The 18,158-nt window shown below is 42.0% G+C and overlaps 1 protein-coding gene across 3 annotated transcripts in view; it reads right to left on the minus strand.

Annotated features, from left to right (window-relative positions):
• slco3a1a (solute carrier organic anion transporter family member 3A1a) overlaps window positions 1–18,158 on the minus strand; it is a 181,544-nt gene that overhangs the window by 21,290 nt on the left and 142,096 nt on the right. For all 3 annotated transcript variants that reach the window (XM_048615978.1, XM_048615977.1, XM_048615979.1), the window contains exons 6-7: window positions 10,350–10,548; window positions 9,324–9,462 (exon numbers count right to left, since the gene is read on the minus strand). In XM_048615978.1, coding sequence (XP_048471935.1) covers window positions 9,324–9,462; window positions 10,350–10,548 — 338 coding nt within the window. The remainder of the gene's footprint in view (window positions 1–9,323; window positions 9,463–10,349; window positions 10,549–18,158) is intronic.

Genomic DNA, 18,158 nt, shown 5'->3' on the forward strand with positions numbered 1-18,158 from the left:
TGAACATGATCACCTTCAACTACTGATCATTCTTTTTTTGATAAAGGATTGTGCCAATTGTGAAGGCGAATACATTATGTTAAATCATTGCCGATCTTTTATAAAGAACAGGAGTAAAAGTCACAGCAGCATGCTGGCAAAGATGCTCTGCCTATCATGGCACCCTCCTATAGGTTTACCCAACAAAAGATACACAGTAAGATCAACTCAACAAAGGAGAACCATTCAGCTGAACTTATTACATGTTCTCCTTTACAAGTAACCCATTATGAAGCTGTCATGAGCTGAGACATGGAAATAATAGCCTTCAATAGTGAGTAGTCATTAATTATATAAGCTAGCATCACTCTTCATGATACCTCTCTACTCCAAATAATTATAGAGTAGAACTTCAATTAAATATTCCAAAGCAAAATCCAAGCAAAATCATTGTTGACTAACAGGTCAAAGGACCATTTTCTTTGCAAGCTGGATCCTGTCCTCTTACCTTGACGACCTTGGTTCAAACTAAACTCTTCTCAATTTTGGCTACAAAGATCATACATGAAGTAAATTAATCTCAGAGTGGCTCCCAGTCTCAGTACAATTCTGTATTCCAGTCCAGCTCTGGCTCTCAGTCGGTTCAAATCCGAATCTGATTCCTGGTGTCAGTCTGATTGACATCCCAGTCTGATTTCCAGTCTCAATCCAGTTCCCAGTCTGGTTCTTGGTGGGTTGAATACAGAACGCTAAATGTTGGTCTAACTGAAGTGTCTCAATGTGAAAAGTACATTAGGCAAGTTCTGGTGGGTGATTTCCACTTCCCCTATATTGATTGGGACTCACTTTGTGCTAGGGGCTTGCATGGGGCAACATTTGTAAGGACCATTCAGGACGGTTTCTTGACACAGTATGTAAACAGTCCAAACAGAGAAGGCATTATATTGGACCTGGTTTAAGGAATTGAGCCTGACCAGATGAGTGCGGGAGCATTTCAGGAGTAGTGACCAGAAAATCATGAGTTTTAAGATACTCGTGGATAACAGCAATCCCCAGGTGAAGGAGTTAAATTGGGGGAAGGCAAACTATAACAACATTAGGCAGGAACTGGAGAATTTTGATTGGAGGTGGCTGTTGGAGGGTAAATCCGCATTGGACATGTGGGAGAATTTCAAACAGCAATTAATAAGATTTCAGGAGTGGCACATTCCTGTGAGAATGGCAAGATATGTGAACCTTGGATGACCAAGAATGTTATCACCTTGGCCAAAAAGAAAAAGAAAGCATACATAAGATCTAGGATGATGGGAAATGACAAAGCCCTTGAAGTATATAAGGAAAGTAGGAAAGAGCTTAAACAAGGAATTAGAAAGGCTAAAAGGGGTCATGAAAACAGGATTAAGCAAACAGGATTAAGCACAATCCTTAGGCCTTTTCTTAACACATATAAAGAGCAAGAGGGTAGCCAGGGAAAGGGTTGGCCCACTCAAGGACAAAGGAGGGAATCTCTGTGTGGAACCAGAACAAGTAGGTGAGATCCTCAATGAATACTTTGCATTGGTATTCACCAAAGAGATGGAATTCGTGGAGGATGATGTTACGAAAGGGAGTGTTGAATTTCTAAGCCAAGTTGCCATTAAAATTGAAGAAGTGTTGTGTATCTTAAAAAGTATTAAGGTAGTTAAGTCTCTCGGTCCTGACAGTATCTATCCCAGAATATTGAGGGAGGCGAGAAGAAATTGCTGGAGCATTGCTGGACATCTTTGTATTCTCTTTGGCCACAGGTGAAATCCCAGGGGACTGGAGAATAGCCGGTGTTATCCAATTGTTTAAGAAGGGAGATTGGATAATTCATGAAATTACTGATCTGTACTACCTTAATCAGTGGTAGGGAAATTATTGGAAAATATTCCCAAGGACAAGATCAATACATATTTAGATGCAAATGGACTTACCAGCAATAGCAGCATAGTTTTGTGTGGAGGAGGTCATGCCTCACTAACTTGATCAAGTTTTTTAAGGAGGTGGCGAAAATGATTGATGAGGGAAAAATGGTTGATGTTATCTACATGGACTTCAGTAAAGCGTTTGATGAGATCCCTCATGGCAGACTGGTACAAAAGGTTGTCCCATGGTATTGGGGTGAGCTGGAAGACAGATCAAGAACTGGCTTAGTCATAGGAGATAGATAGTAGCGGTGGAAGGATGCTTTTCAGAATGGAGCATTGTGACTAATGGTGTTCCATAGGGATCAGTGTTGGGACCTTTGCTATTCGTGGTCTACATAAATGATTTGGAGGAAAATGTGGCTGGTATAATCAGTAAGTTTGCAGACAATGCAAAGATTGATGGAGTAGCAGCTAGTGAGGAGGATTGTCAGAGGACACAGCAGGATATAGATCAGTGGGAGGAAATCGGCAGAAAAATGGCAAGTGGTGTTTAATCCTGACAAATGTGAGGTGATGTATTCTGGAAGGTCAAGTACAGGTGGAAACTATACAGTGAGTAGCAGGTTCCTTGGGAGTATTGATATGCAGAGGGATCTGGGTGTACAGGTCCATAGATCACTGAAGGTGGCAGTGCGGGTAGATAAGATAGTAAAAAATCCAACAGCATGCTTGCCTTCATTGGAAGGAGCATTGAGTTTAAGACTAGACAAGTTATGCTGCAGCTTTGTGGAATATCGTGTACTGTTCTGGTCACTACACTGTGTGGATGCTTTAGAGATGGTACAAAGAAGGTTTACCAGAATGTTGCCTTGAAGGGGGTATTTTAGCTATGAAGAAAGGTTGGATAGACTGGGTTTGTTTTCACTGGAACGCAGGAGGTTGAGTGGTGACCTGATAGACGTTTATAAAATTGTGAATGGCATGGATAGAGTGGAAAGTATGAGGCTTCTTCCCAGGGTGGAGGGGTCAATTACTAGGGGACACAGGTTCATGGTTTGGGGTGAAGGAGGGGGCAAGGGAGGGGGTGGTGGGTTAGTTTAAAAGAAATGTACGAGGCAGGTTTTTCACACAAAGGATGGTAAGTGCCTGGAGTGTGCTGCCAGAGGAGGTGGTGGAAGCAGGCACTATAGCAGCATTCAAGAATCACTTGAACAAATATATAAATAGGAAGGGAATAGAGGGATATGGATCCTGTAAGTGAAGACGGTTTTAATATGGAAGGGCAAAATGTGTCGACACGGGCTTGGACGGCCAAAGGGCCTGTTCCTGTGCTGTATTGTTCTTTGTTCTTTGAAGTATTTCAGATGATTAAAGGACAATTGCTTTTTGTAGGAAGGACCAGGACAAGAAGCCATGATGTTAACATTAAAGCTGGACCGTTTCTGGGTGGTGTCAGGAACCATTTCCTTGCATAAGCGGCAGTGGAAATCTGAAACTCTTTCGTCCAAAAAGATGATGAGGCTGCAGGTTCAACTGAAAATTTTGCAACAAAGCTTGTTAGATAATGCCCCTCAGGGTTCTGGAAACAAGGAATGTAGATAGAGCTGAGATACATATCAGCCATGACTTAACTGAATGGCATTAGAGGGTGCTGAATGTTCCTGTGTTTCTAATTTGGCAGTAGATTGGCCATCAAGTGATATTCATTACAGGAATTTTGCGACATACTTTGCCTTGATAAGGTGCTTTAGAAACACAAATATAATGATAAACATTGTAGAATTTCAGAGAGGTTATTGTGAGAAATGGAAGGCTGTTGTAAGCTGAAGGGTTGTTCTGAAGTTGAAGCAAGAGAAGGAACTTTCTTGCTAGACAGATGTAGCATATGGGCTTGATACCCACCACTATACGTACTTCATTCATCGCATAAATACCTTTCACCTCAATACTGCACTGGATTGCTTATTCAGATACCTGTCTTTACTCTATTCCAACCTCTCCCCTGCAGAACGTGCAGCCCTCCGCTCCCTCCGCTCCAATCCCAACCTCACCATAAAACCCGCGGACAAGGGAGGCGCAGTTGTAGTATGGCGCACTGACCTCTACATCGCCGAGGCCAGACGCCAACTCTCCGACACCTCCTCCTACTGCCCCCTTGATCATGACCCCACCCCTGAGCACCAAACCATCATCTCCCAAACCATCCACAACCTCATCGCCTCAGGTGACCTCCCATCCACGGCCTCCAACCTCATCGTTCCCCAACCTCGCACTGCCCGCTTCTATCTCCTTCCCAAAATCCACAAACCTGAATGCCCTGGTCGACCCATTGTCTCCGCCTGCTCCTGCCCCACCGAAATGATCTCCAACTATCTAGACTCCATTTTCTCCCCCTTGGTCCAGGAACTCCCTACCTATGTCCGTGACACCACCCACGCCCTCCACCTCCTCCAGAACTTCCAATTCCCCGGTCCCCAACACCTCATCTTTACCATGGACGTCCAGTCCCTCTACACCTGCATTCCCCATGCAGATGGCCTTAAGGCCCTCCGCTTCTTCCTGTCCCGCAGGCCCGACCAGTCCCCCTCCACTGATACCCTCATCCGCTTAGCCGAACTCGTCCTCACACTCAACAACTTCTCTTTCAATTCCTCCCACTTCCTACAGACAAAGGGGGTAGCCATGGGTACCCGCATGGGCCCAAGCTACACCTGCCTCTTTGTAGGTTACGTGGAACAATCCCTCTTCCGTACCTACATCGGCCCTAAATCCCACCTCTTCCTCCGTTACATTGATGACTGTATCGGCGCCGCCTCGTGCTCCCACGAGGAGCTCGAACAGTTCACCCACTTCACTAACACCTTCCACCCCAACCTTAAGTTTACCTGGACCATCTCTAACACCTCTCTCCCCTTCCTGGACCTCTCTGTCTCCATATCGGGCAACCACCTAGAAACCGATATTCATTTCAAGCCCACCGACTCCCACAGCTACCTAGAATACTCCTCCTCCCACCCACCTTCCTGCAAAAATGCTATCCCCTATTCCCAATTCCTTCGCCTCCGCCCCCAGGATGAGGCATTCCACTCCTGTACATCTCAGTTGTCCTCGTTTTTCAAGGACCGTAACTTCCCCCCCCTCGGTGGTCGAGAACGCCCTCAACCGTGTCTCCCACATCTCCCGCACCTCATCCCTCACACCCCGTCCACGCAATAAGAACCAAAAAAGAATCCCCCTCGTCCTCACGTACCACCCCACCAACCTCCGGATCCAACGCATCATCCTCCGACACTTCCGCCATCTGCAATCCGACCCCACCACCAAAGACACCTTTCCCTCCCCACCCTTATCTGCTTTCCGGAGGGACAACTCTCTCCGTGACTCCCTTGTCCGCTCCACATTCCCCTCCAGCTCCACCACACCCGGCACTTTTACCTGCAACCGCAGGAAGTGCTACACCTGCCCCCATACCTCCTCCCTCACCACCATCCCAGGCCCCAAGAAGACTTTCCACATCAAGCAGATGTTCACCCGCACATCTGCCAATGTGGTATACTGCATCCGCTGTACCCGTTGTGGCTTCCTCTACATCGGGGAAACCAAGCGGAGGCTCGGGGACCGCTTTGCAGAACACCTACGCTCGGTTCGCAATAAACAACTGCACCTCCCAGTCGCGAACCATTTCAACTCCCCCTCCCATTCCTCAGACGACATGTCCACCCTGGGCCTCCTGCAGTGCCACAACGATGCCATCCGAAGGTTGCAGGAACAGCAACTCATATTCCGCTTGGGAACCCTGCAGCCCAATAGTATCAATGTGGATTTCACAAGTTTCAAAATCTCCCCTCCCCCTACCGCATCCCAAAACCAGTCCAGCTCGTCCCTGCCTCCCTAACCTGTTCTTCGTCCCACCTATCCCCTTCTCCCACCTCAAGCCACACCTCCATCTCCTACCGACCAACCTCATCCCGCCCCCTTGACCTGTCCGTCCTCCCTGGACTGACCTATCCCCTTCCTAACTCCCTACCTACACTCACCTTTACTGACTCCATCCCCGCCTCTTCGACCTGTTTGTTTCCTCTCCACCTATCCTCTCCTCTGTCCCTCTTCTATCCGCCTCCCACTCTCTCCCTATTTATTTCGGAACCCCCTTCCCCTCCCCCTTTTCTGATGAAGGGTCTAGGCCCGAAATGTCAGCCTCTCTGCTCCTATGATGCTTCTTGGCCTGCTGTGTTCATCCAGCCCTGCACCTTGTTGTCTCTTTACTCTGGGCATATGGGTTCAAATCCCACCGTGGCAGGTGGTGGAATATAAAGTCAGTTAATAAAATCTGAAGGTGAGTTTCTGTAAAACTCGTAAAAAGCCATTAATGTTGTTTAGGAAAGGCAATCTGCCATCCTTACCCAATTATATGCGATTTCACCCACAGCAGCATGTTTTTTTGCCATTCATTCATGGAATGTGGACATCACTATCTAACATTTATTCCCCATCCCTAATTGTCCAGACATGGGTTTGCAATCACCTCTAGGCCAAGCTACAACAGCACTTTCCTTTCCTGATAATTGACAAAGGTTTCATCAGATGCTTGATTCATATTGAAGTCAAATTCCACTATCTGCCATGGCAGGATTTGAACCCAGATTCCTGGGATATTACCTGGGTCTCTGGATTAAAAGTCCACCGATAATACCACTAGGTCAACACCACCCCTAACTCCACAACTGCCTACCAAACTACTCCTTTCAAGGGAAAATGGGGTACTAACATTGCCAGTGACACCCACATCCCAAGAAAGGAAAACTATCTCTTTATCAGCAATGCTAAACCAGATTATCTTTCTTACATCCTGTGTGCAAATTGCTGCCATGGAATCCCTACAGTGTGGAAGCAGGCCATTTGGCCCATTGAGTCCACACCAACCCTCCAAAGAGCATCCCACCCAGACCCAACCCCTACTCAATGGCTAATCCACCTAGCCTGCTCATCCCTGGACACTATGGGTAATTTAACATGGCCAATCCACCTAACCTGCACATCTTTGGACTGTGGGAGGAAACTGGAGCACCAGGGGGAAACTCACACAGACGCAGGGAGAATGTGTAAAATCCATACAAAGCTGGGATTGAACCTGAGTTGCTGGCACTTTGACGCAGCAGTGCTAACCACTGAGCCACCATGCCATCCCATATTTCTCATATTACAATAGCAACAACACTTCTAAAGTACATTGTCGGCTGTAAAATGCATTGGGATGTCCTGAAGTTGTGAAAGCTATGTAAGAGTGGAGGCTTCCTTATATTTTTATTAGATCGTTTCATCAATTTTTTATGCCTGAATGGTGGCTTGCGGTTGTCTTAGGCATAACATAAATGCAATAGTGTTGTTATTGTTACTGCAAAACTTCTAGGAATGAGAAGATTCCTATTCGATAACAGCTGGAACACAACAGGCAGTTTGATGCTTAGTCAACACGCATTTTAATTTTGATGTGATCATTCAGCTTACAGACCAGGAGCTGATATTATCCTTTTACAATTCATTGACCTTGGCTAATCAGTAGGCCTGCATGATCCAGAATACTAACACTCTGTATTATCAACAATGCGTGTCTACTGACTGAAATGGGCAGTGCAAAAAGAAAATGAACTATTTTAGTTAATGATGGAGACAAAGAGAATAATTTCTTCACACTGAGGCTTTATACAGCTGCAATTTAATATAAAGTGGCTCATTAATTTTCTGATTATGTTTGAATATCATCTTACAATCAGAAATGAACATTGGTCTGATGAGGGGGAAAATGTGACAGCCAGGAAAGTTCCAGATGCCCATGTGTAAAACCTCATAATGTGCATAAAAGTGGACAAATAGATGACATTGTTTCAGATGCTTCTATTTGTAACATGATCCAGATAAACAGCAATTCCTAACGAACCAATAATGCATGCACTGGATTAACACATTTATATCAGTTTATCAATTATTTTAAAGTAGGCAAAACAGGCTATTCTGAAAAAATTATCATCTCTGTTACACAAAAAGAAGAGGGATTTACAACTCCATTTTTCAGCAAAACCTTTGTTTCCTTTCTCTCTTGTGTACTTACTTTTTATTAAAGGCATAACAGAGCTAAATAATTAAAAAGACTTGCATCATTTTGTATGACTTCAGGGCATCCCAAAGGGCTTCACAAATACTTCTGAAGTACATTTATTGATTTAATTTAGGAAAAGTGGTACCTATGTTGCCCACAGCAAACTCCCACAAGCAACAATGATTCATTTTTAAAAGATGATGTTGATTTAAGGATAGATTTTGGTTATGACATCAAGAAGAAAACTCTACTGTTCTAAATAAAAACTGAAAGAACCATGGATGCTATAAACCAGAAACAAAAACAGAAGTTGCTGGAAAAGCTCAGCAGGTCTGGCAGATATCTGTGGAGAGAAATCAAAGTTAACGTTTCGGGTCCAGTGACCCATCCTCAGAACTGATGGTAGCTAAGAAAATGTTGGTTTATATGCTGAAGTTGGATGGAGGGAGGGGTTAGGAAATTAATGATAGGCAAGGATAGAGCCCTGAGAGAGAGAAGGACAGGCGGACAGACAACTGTACTGTCCTTCTTGGAGATAGTAGGAACTGCAGATTCTGGAGAATCTGAGATAACAAGGTGTAGAGCTGGATGAACACAGCAGGCCACGCAGCATCAGAGGAGCAGGAAGGCTGACGTTTTGGGCCTAGACCCTTCTTCAGAAAATTACACCTTGTTATCTCTGTTCTTCTTGGAATAGTGCCAAGGCGTTTCCTGCGTTCATCTGAGACAGCAGACAGGTCTTGGTTTAACATCTCATGCAAAAGACAATTAAGCAAATAGTATCTTACATGTCTTGCACGCAGCACATCAGTTACAATTGGTACGTGACACACTTTAAGACGTACATTGTCTTGAAAGGAATTGTTTCTTCCATTCGGGTATACAAATGATAATGGTTGTTTGTTCTCCACTTTGGCTTTAGGAATTCACAAACAACTTTACCTACCGGGACATTTGAAGAGTTATCTTAACATGTTAAATCAGATTAAGCTATGTCAGTAGCGAAATATTGAGGCTTTGATCCATGTGCATTTGACCAGACATTAGCAACATCATGGAGGTTATTAAATTCACTCCAGACAATAGGCTCCCATGTTTCAAGTGGGATGTGAATTAACCCTGAGTTTTGCAAGTTGCCATCTATACTGTTATTGGTACTTTTTCATTGTCCTTTCATATGTTACTTTTCAAAGTTGCTTCATTCAGTTAACTCTTTACCCTGGCAATGAAAAGCATTATAAAACAGGCAGTCTGATCTTGTGAACTACTAACTTTCAATTTCTATTGGTCCCAAAGCCTACAATTTCGAGACTTTTGTCACACCTTCTGCACTGTATATTACAAACTCAAACTCTCACCATGTTGGAGCAGCCAGCAAAACATGAGGACAAGTAGGTAACTCCATCAGATCCACAGACAGGGTTATAAGCTGCTGTCTTGCAGTCACAATCACTATTGCAGGGCGCATAGGGGTCCAAATCCGTGTCTGAGACGGATCTGCAATATAAGGAATACTTTTAGTTTAAGCAGAACAGCCTCCAATATGAACTATGATGAGAGAGATGTCCTTGCTGATTCACATTGGCTCTCTTTTCTCTCCCACATTGAAATTAAGATTTTCTGCCTCGTGTTTAAATCTTCAACCTCTGTAATCTACGGGGGCCCTACCACTTCTCAGCGCACCAACATTCTCCATTCCTCCTGGTCTTGCGTGCACTCTGCCTGCCTTTGGTGGTCATGGGTCAGCTGTTTGGCCTATTAATTCTGAATCTCTCTGCTGAAACCCTTTCATCTAAAGATACTAACAAACTTCCAACCAAATATATTAGCTTCCTTCTGCTGAATCAAAAGAGAATAAAATACAAATGTATAACAAATAATATATGTCCAATGTCCATACCATTCCTCCTTGTGCTCAGTTCTGAATCATTCAGAAGCCCATTAATTTCCTGTGGTGTTCCATGCAGTACAGTGAAAATTGTGCCATTCTTATAAGTTTGCTGTGCCCCTGATGAGTAACGATGTCATTACCTGTCCTTACTCTTTTGCTCTGTCTCTCTCTCTTGCCCTTTCGCTTATCTGTCCTCGTCTTTTCCTACTTTCCATGGGAAGTAGTTGGTTTGTACCCTCTTCTTGAAAGTTATAATCTATACCTTAAGGTCAGGCATCTCCCAAGTCTAAATGACTTTCAGGCCTTCCAACAGTGGAGGGTACTGATAAGAAGGTTCAGAATCTCATCACAGATCCATCTTACCCACATTATTTGAACTTAAATCTAGAACAAGTCAGAGAACAGAAGTCATCAATCCCCCAAAACCATTGGCCATAGCAATGCACCAATTTCCATCACAGGAACTTCCACAATTTAAAGACATTGTACTCACGTGTTTCCGTAAGGGACAGTGATCCCAGCTATGGGTCCTGTATCACATCCCAGGAAGAGAAAGGAAATGTAGCAGGCAGTGGACACGAGGTTAACTAACATCGCCATTCTAATGGCACCCAGAGGTGTCAAGCTGAGTTTTTTCACTAGAAGCCCTCCAAGGAAAATGCCCAGACATGCACAGGGAATGGCTGTCATTCCTGTGGGATAGAAGAAATAAAATTAAAATGCCATTCTGCCTACTACATAAATCCACAACAACTTACATTTATGCAGTGACTTTAACATTGAGATACGCCCCATGGAGAGTCTTAAAGATGTTATCAAAAGGAAACAATATTGTATTAAAACAATTCAAACAACTTTATAAAACCACCAGTTTTGAAGGTGTAGCTTTGCTTAGGCAAATACAGCAGCTTTTTGTACCAGTGCCACCCCACAAAAAGCAATGAGATGAATGAGGTTTTTGTGGCATCGGTTCAGTGAGGAATGTTGATGAGAATGCTAGGACACCTTCAAATACTGTCTCAGAATTCTCAATATCTACCTACTGAGCTGGATCATTCCACTGATTAATGTTTCTGGGTATTGTGTGGCATGATAGAAATCAGGAAATTGAGGTACAGGTAGCAAGGCAAATGCCATAAAAATGACTGACTCCAATCTTCATATGGACTGGGCAAATCTAATGAGCACCAAAACTGTGAAAGAAGAATTTCTAGTATGTGTTATACAGACATTTACAGCACGGAAACCAGACTCTTCGCTCCAAATAGTCCATGCCGACCATAATCCCAAACTAAACTAGTCCCACCTGTCTGTGCTTGGCCCATAGCTCTCCAAACATTTCTTATTCATGTACTTATCCAAATGTCTTTTAAATGTTGTAATTGTACCTGCATCCACCACTTTCTCTGGAAGTTCAGTCCACACATGAACCACTCTCTGTATTAAAAGGATTGACCCTCATGTCTGTTTTAAATCATTTTCTTTTCACTTTAAAAATATGTCCATCTGTCTTGAAATCCCCCATTCTAAGGAATAGACACCTGCCATTCACCTTATCTATACTCCTCATGGTTTTATAACCCTCTAAGGTCACCTCTCACCTTCTATGTTCGACTGAAAAAAGTCCAGTATCTCCTTTGTACTTAAACCCTCCATTATCAGCAACATCCTGGTAAATCACTTCTGAACCCTCTCCAGCTTAATAATATCTTTTCTATAGCAGGGAGACCAGAACTGGACACACATTTCAAGATAGTTTTCTGGGGAAACGGTTGAAGACACAAGTTATTTTACATCTAGTATTATGCAGTGAGAAAGGACTAATTGGTAATCTTGCTGTAAAAGAATCATCATGGAATAGGGATCATAGTTTGATTGAATTTTCCATTAAGTTTGAAAAAAATGTATTTCAGTCTAAAACTAGGATCTTAAATCTAAACAAGGGCAGTTATGAAGTTATGGGAAGGAAGTTGGCTTTAGTGAATTGGAAAATACAATAAAAAGGTTTGACATTAGATATACAACAGCTGTATGTAAAGAACTAATGCTTGGTTAAAAAACAAACTTTCATTTCTAAAAGGCAAAAATGACAAACAGGAAAAGTTGGCTAACTTGTGGAGGGCTTATAAAGTTGGCAAAATTGTTGTAAGCCTGAGAATTTTGAGAATTTTTGAATCCAGCAAGGAAAAAAACTGATGAAGGAAGGGAGAATAGAATGTGAATATAAAATAGCTAGAAACATAAGAATGAATTGTAAAAGCTTCTATAGGTATGTTAAAAAAATTAACAAAGATATGGGTCCATTACAGGCAGAGATAGCAGAGTTAATAAAGGAAATTGAGAAAAAGCAGAGAAGTTAAATAAATACTTTGTGTCAGTCTTCACAGGAGAAAATACAAAAGGTCTTCCTGAAATAATTAAAATCCTAAGGCATCTTGGGAGCATGAAATGAACTAAAATTATTATTAGTAAAAAATTAGTAAAAAATATACCTCAGGAACCTGATGACCTTCAATTTTGAGTGACAGAAATTGCTACCAAGTGGATGTATTGATGATCATCTTTCAAAATCTTAATTTTCTAATAGCATGTGCAGGTTGTAAGGCTGCAAAAATAACTCAACTATTTAAAAAAGGAGAGAGAGAGAAACCAGACCTGTTATTCTGACATCAGTAATAGAGAAAATACAAGAATCTATGTCAAAGGTTTGAATAGCAGTATCGATAGAACATAATTGTCTAATTGGGAAGAGACCATACGAATTTATGAAGAGGAAGTCATGTTTAACAAACCTGTAAGAGTTTTTTTCAGAACACTTCTAGCAGAGTTGATAAGGAGGCAATAGTGGCTGTGGAGTATTTGGATTTTTGAAAGCTTCTGATAAAGTACCACACAGAATGTTAGTTAGAAAAATTATACAGCATGGGATAAGAAGTGGTATACTGGCATGAATTAAAAGTTGGCTAACAAGTAGAAAGTAGAAAGCAGAAAGCAGAAAGTATGAATACATGGGTCTTTCTTAGGTTGTCAGGCTGTGATTTGTGGGGTACCACAAGGATTATTATTCAAACTGTTTACAATTTATATGAATAATTTGCAAATAATAACCAATTGTAAAACCTCCAAGTTTGCAATGGTCAAAAAAGAAAACTTTATTAGAATGTGACTTGTTAGAAGGATGCAAAAAGGCTTCAGGGAAGTTAGACAGGCTGAGTGACTACGTTTGAGCATGGCAGATAATCATAATATGGATAAGCGTATTCTACAGAGTTTAGAAGAATGAAAGGTGTTTTCATTAAAACTTACAAGGTTCTTAAAGGAGTAGACAGAGTAGATATAGAAAGAATATTTCCTCTGACTGTGGAGTCTAGAACTAGAGGACAAATAAAAGACAAGCCATTTAGGATTGTGATGAAGAAGGATGTCTTCACTCAGTGAGTGTTAAACCTTTGGAATTCTCTACTCCAAAGGGCTATGGGCGTTCAGTCATTAAATAAGATCAAGGCAGAGATCAATAGATTTCCAGTTATTGATGACTTCAAGGGGTATAGGGATAGTGAGGGAATACAGTGTTAAGTAGATGATTAGCCATGATCTAGACTGGTGAAACAGGCTTAAAGGACTGAATGGCTTTCACTTGTTTCTATGTTCCTATCACAGAATCACAAAATTGTTACAGTGCAGGTGGGAGTCTTACAGCATGTAACGTCTGCACCTTTTCTCTGAATGTGTAATTCAGCTTGTGCCTTTCTCCCAGGTACCCTGCACCTTTTTCCTTTTCGGACAATGTCCCAGCACCCTGTTGAATGCTTGAATTCAAGCAATCTCCGCTGTGCTCTCAGGCAGCACATTTCCAGGTCTTACCCTCTCACCACATGAGGCAGCTTGTTCATTTTTGCTTCTTTTACTCATTTAAACCTGTTCCTGATGCTTTCACGAATAGAAACATTAAAACAGAGGCCGTCAGTGCTGTGGCAGTGTGAAGTGCTGCCCTAATGCTGATGTCCCCTGCCACACTGACCAAATGCATGTTCCAGGACTTCTGCCGAGTTAACTGATGCCAGGCTGTCATGGCAGAACTGGCCTCAGTGCCACTGGGCTGGGAACAGGAGGAGTAATCAGCTTGGATCGCTGTACCCCTTTGCTAGCTGCTGCAAAGCACGTGTGCAAGCAAAGATTTCAGGTGTCATTCTCATCACTGCAATAATACACAACCTGTTCAAATGGCAGTGACAAGGAACCTGAGTTTTGATCTGGATTAACGTTACTCCTCCCCTTTCCCTCTATTTCAAGTCTCACTCTCTATTCCACTGTCACTGGTTTGGTCCTCATTCTCTAATTATCTGCCCTCTCTTGTTCAACAAATGCTCGCCACTCAATATGCCATTTCTATGTTAGAAGAAAGAGGTAGAGAAGAGTTGCATGTCCTGTCACCAATATCTTCTCAGTATCCTGTCCTTTAGGGCTCAAGTAGGTGAGTATGGATGAGAATAGCTAGCTTCTGGGCTAATTACAAGAGTTTCTTGGAGTAAACAAAATACAGTTCATAGCATCTTTGCAACTATTCACGTGTTACAAGGATATGGGACACAGAGTCAGTTGGGGGAGTCTCAGTCTAATTCCCCCTTACTATCCTTAGTTATTCTCTTCACCCGTGCTCAGGTCATCACCACAGCAGGTAGCACTATGGCACTCAATGAGTACTGACCCTTTCAGACCCACATATGCTATCTCCCCTCAAGATTTTATTCCTCATTACATTATTCTTATAAATGTATTAGGATAATTGCATTTCCTGCTATCGCATCTCCTATCAAGTCTGTGACTTTACAAATCCTAATGATCTGAAGGCTTCACTATTCTCCCTAAATACATTCTCTTTGGACTTGAAGAAAGGTAGTTTATCGAGTAAAATTAATTGTCTGAGACTGGCTTCATGATGGTGTGAGTTCTGTCGTTGTCTCTGAACTGCAAGACCCTTAATTCCTAGGCGGAAATTGTCCCTGCCAAAGCAGGCAAATTCTTTTTGTAATATTGTGAATTTTTGGACATTGTTGCTTTCCTCGTAATGGTGGCTTCCATGGAGTTGTGTGTAGTACATCTTCAATTTGTGTCAGTAGATTGTTAAACTCAACCTGCCTTTTGATCTTTGTTGAAGTATGTAGAATTAATAGTTCAACTTGTGAATAGTTTGGATTTTCTTGTTTTCCCTTATTGATCTATTGGTAAAATCAACCTGTTCATTTCCTAAATTATGTTATTTGAAGGTTCATTCTTTCTTGATGTGATCTCTGCTTTTAACATTAGGATGTATCTCATAGATAAGGAGGATAGGTATATAAGGCAGTTAGATATTCCATTTGAACTTGTCTCTTCCGAGTCATGTTAGTCATGTTAATGTCACTCTTAAATCTGTCAGGATGACTTGTACGCTAAACTGTGTTGCAATCTGACTCAACTGAGTTGCAGATTCTTCAATTATGTAGAGTGAACTAAACTGTTCATTGACTGTTTCTTTCCTTATATTTCTTCTAGAGGTTTGTTGGTATTTGGAACCTGAACTGTCCCCAGTGTTGATAACGGCTGGGGGTGGGGGTGGGGGTGGGGGGACAGAGAGAGAGAGAGAGAGAGAGAGAGAGAGAGAGAGAATTGGGATTTGATTTCCATTTGTAGACATACTAATACCACATCTTGTGGGCAGAGATTTTGAGAATATTTTGTAAGTCTTGTTTGAAGGAGTTTGACAACTCTTTATGAAAATAACCTTGTTCTAACTTTTTCCATTCTGTGACTGGAAAGGGAATGTATAGTGAAACTGTCTGACAATGAAAGTACAAATATTTTGAAGGTTGTGTACAACTCAAGAGCACCTTTGATCAGTTGAACGATCTCACACTCACTCTCATTAACCATTCTAACAAGTGACCTGTGAATTTTCCTCATCATTTCTCCAAGTCATGGCTCAAATCAATAATAATCTCTGAATCCCAGCTTTTATTAAAATATACTTGACTATTTCACCCCCAAAAACATTAATTTTGGAAGTTCACTGAAAACAATATTTGTTTTCTCACTCCTGAAACTTGTTATGCCTTCCATAACTATCTGTCCAAAGCACACTCTTGTTTTCTCCAACTCCAGATTACTCTTGGCTTCCAATCCACTATTTTGTGATCAATGCTCTGAAATCCTCTGTCCCTCACAACTGCTTTATATCTCTTTGACTTTGCTGTTCCTTTACCCATTCAAGTTTGTTGGTCTATGCTGGATTCCTTCAAATCATGGAATGGTTACAGCTTGGAAAAAGGCCATTCAGCCCATTATGTCTGTGCTAGTTCTCTACAAAAGCAAATCAGTGAGTCCCAGTCAGTCACCCTATCCTTGCAGCTCTGAAATGTATTTAACTGCAAAAAATTATCCGCTGCTCTTTGAAAGCTAAAATTGAATCTACATCCACCACACTGTCAGACTGCGCACTCCAGATCCCAACCACTCTCCGTGTAAAATATTCTTCCTGTCCTCCTCCTTGTAATAAAAGTAGTTATCGGCACCTTTAATGTAGGAAAATGTTTCAAGATCCAGTGCAGAGTTGCAACGACAAAATCAACACTGACCCAAGAAACGGGTTTAAAACAAGAGGATGAGAATTTAAAATTGGAGCTGTTGAGAGTTAACTAAAGGACAGCAGATGTTCAGGTCAGTATTGGATTGGAATTAATCCAGAATCTGAGAAATTCAGTTTATGTTCTGGTCAAAATCCTGGAACGTCCTGCTGTACAGGAACTGTCTACATCCCTGAAGTACCTTCACCCAAGGATTGCAGCAGTTCAAGAAAACAACTCACTAACCACTTTCTCGAGGGCAGCTAGGGATGAACAATGACTTCTGGTCCAGCCAGCAACACCCACATCCCATGAATGTACTGGTGATGTTTTTGGCAGAGATAATAGTGCTTGGTGTTTCCCAGCCAGTGACTAAACATGAAGTGCACTCAAAATGGCGTCCTTGAGACTTGAAGGAAGAAAAGGTGGAGGTTATTAGCAGAATGAGAGGCCAAGATGCAAGAGCGTTAACTGTGTCAATATTTTAGCGTTGCCCAACTTCCAAGCAGGTTCATGATCAATAGAGAGAGTCCTGCCTAAATATCCATCTCCCTACAAGGAGCCACAGAGACCAATCTGCGCTCAGCTTGGTGCATCTGTGCAGCTCAGGTAACACGAGCAGCATATTTCCCAGTTAAGCCGTTGTGAAGATAATAGAACATAAGCGACAGCACATAAATATTAAAGACACATAATCCTATCGGCACAATGATATTCATAATTAATACATAGGAGACGCTTGCTTCATTCGAACTTTAAACCACCCAGTTGTCAAGTTCCATTAAATCCCATTGTGATATAACAAAGGCAAAGGCAATCTCACATCTCTATTGTAAAGCTACTGGAGCTTTGAAATGTGTACCTTCCCTTTCTCTGATGAGGGGAGACAGCTCACGTCAGGTGCTAGAATAAATTATGTTGACTTTACAGCAGAAGAAACTTTCTGCGCAGCTGAATAGTGCCACTACTTATGCCCCATATCAGCCTCCTCCATTTTGAGACTTTAAAATTGTAGGCAAGGTTAGGAATTGCAAGGGCACAAAGACCCAGGAATGTGCACAACTGTTCACATCTGTCTCATTTGCTGGTAATGATGGAATGAGCAGTAGTGATGGAAGTTCAAGGGAGTATGCATGTAAGTTGCTGTTGCCAATGTTCACATTTGTAAATGAGCATTCTTACAATCACAATGGCATGGTGCTGGGAATGAGTGTCATTGTTAATTAGTGAAAGAGCTGTAACGCTCATAATACAGGCTGCAGCCTCAATTTTACCAATGTTAGCACCTTATAGGAGAGGAAGTTCAGGGAACAGGGTAAACGCTCCTCCCTAATATCAGGATATAAAATTCAGAGCAGGAGTAGGCTGCTCCGTCATTTGATGAGACCATGCTGATCTGATTACGGCCTCAACTCTACTTTCCTGTTTGCTCCCCCTGCAAATCCTTGACTGACCTGTTGATCAAAAATCTATCAAACTCAGTCCTAATGTATTCAATGACAGATTCTTCACTGCTCCTTGGGGTAAGAGAATTTCAAAGACTAACTAGTAGGTAATTAGGATTGCTAATGGAATGTTATCAGTTATTGTGAGAGGAATTGAATACAAATGTAAAAAGATTGTGCTTCAGTTATATTGGGCACTGCTTAGACTGCATCTGGAGTACTGTGTACTGTATTAGTCACCTTATTTAAGGAAGA

This window comes from Rhincodon typus, chromosome 33, assembly GCF_021869965.1.
Source record: "Rhincodon typus isolate 14 chromosome 33, sRhiTyp1.1, whole genome shotgun sequence".
NCBI classification, from domain to species: domain Eukaryota; kingdom Metazoa; phylum Chordata; class Chondrichthyes; order Orectolobiformes; family Rhincodontidae; genus Rhincodon; species Rhincodon typus.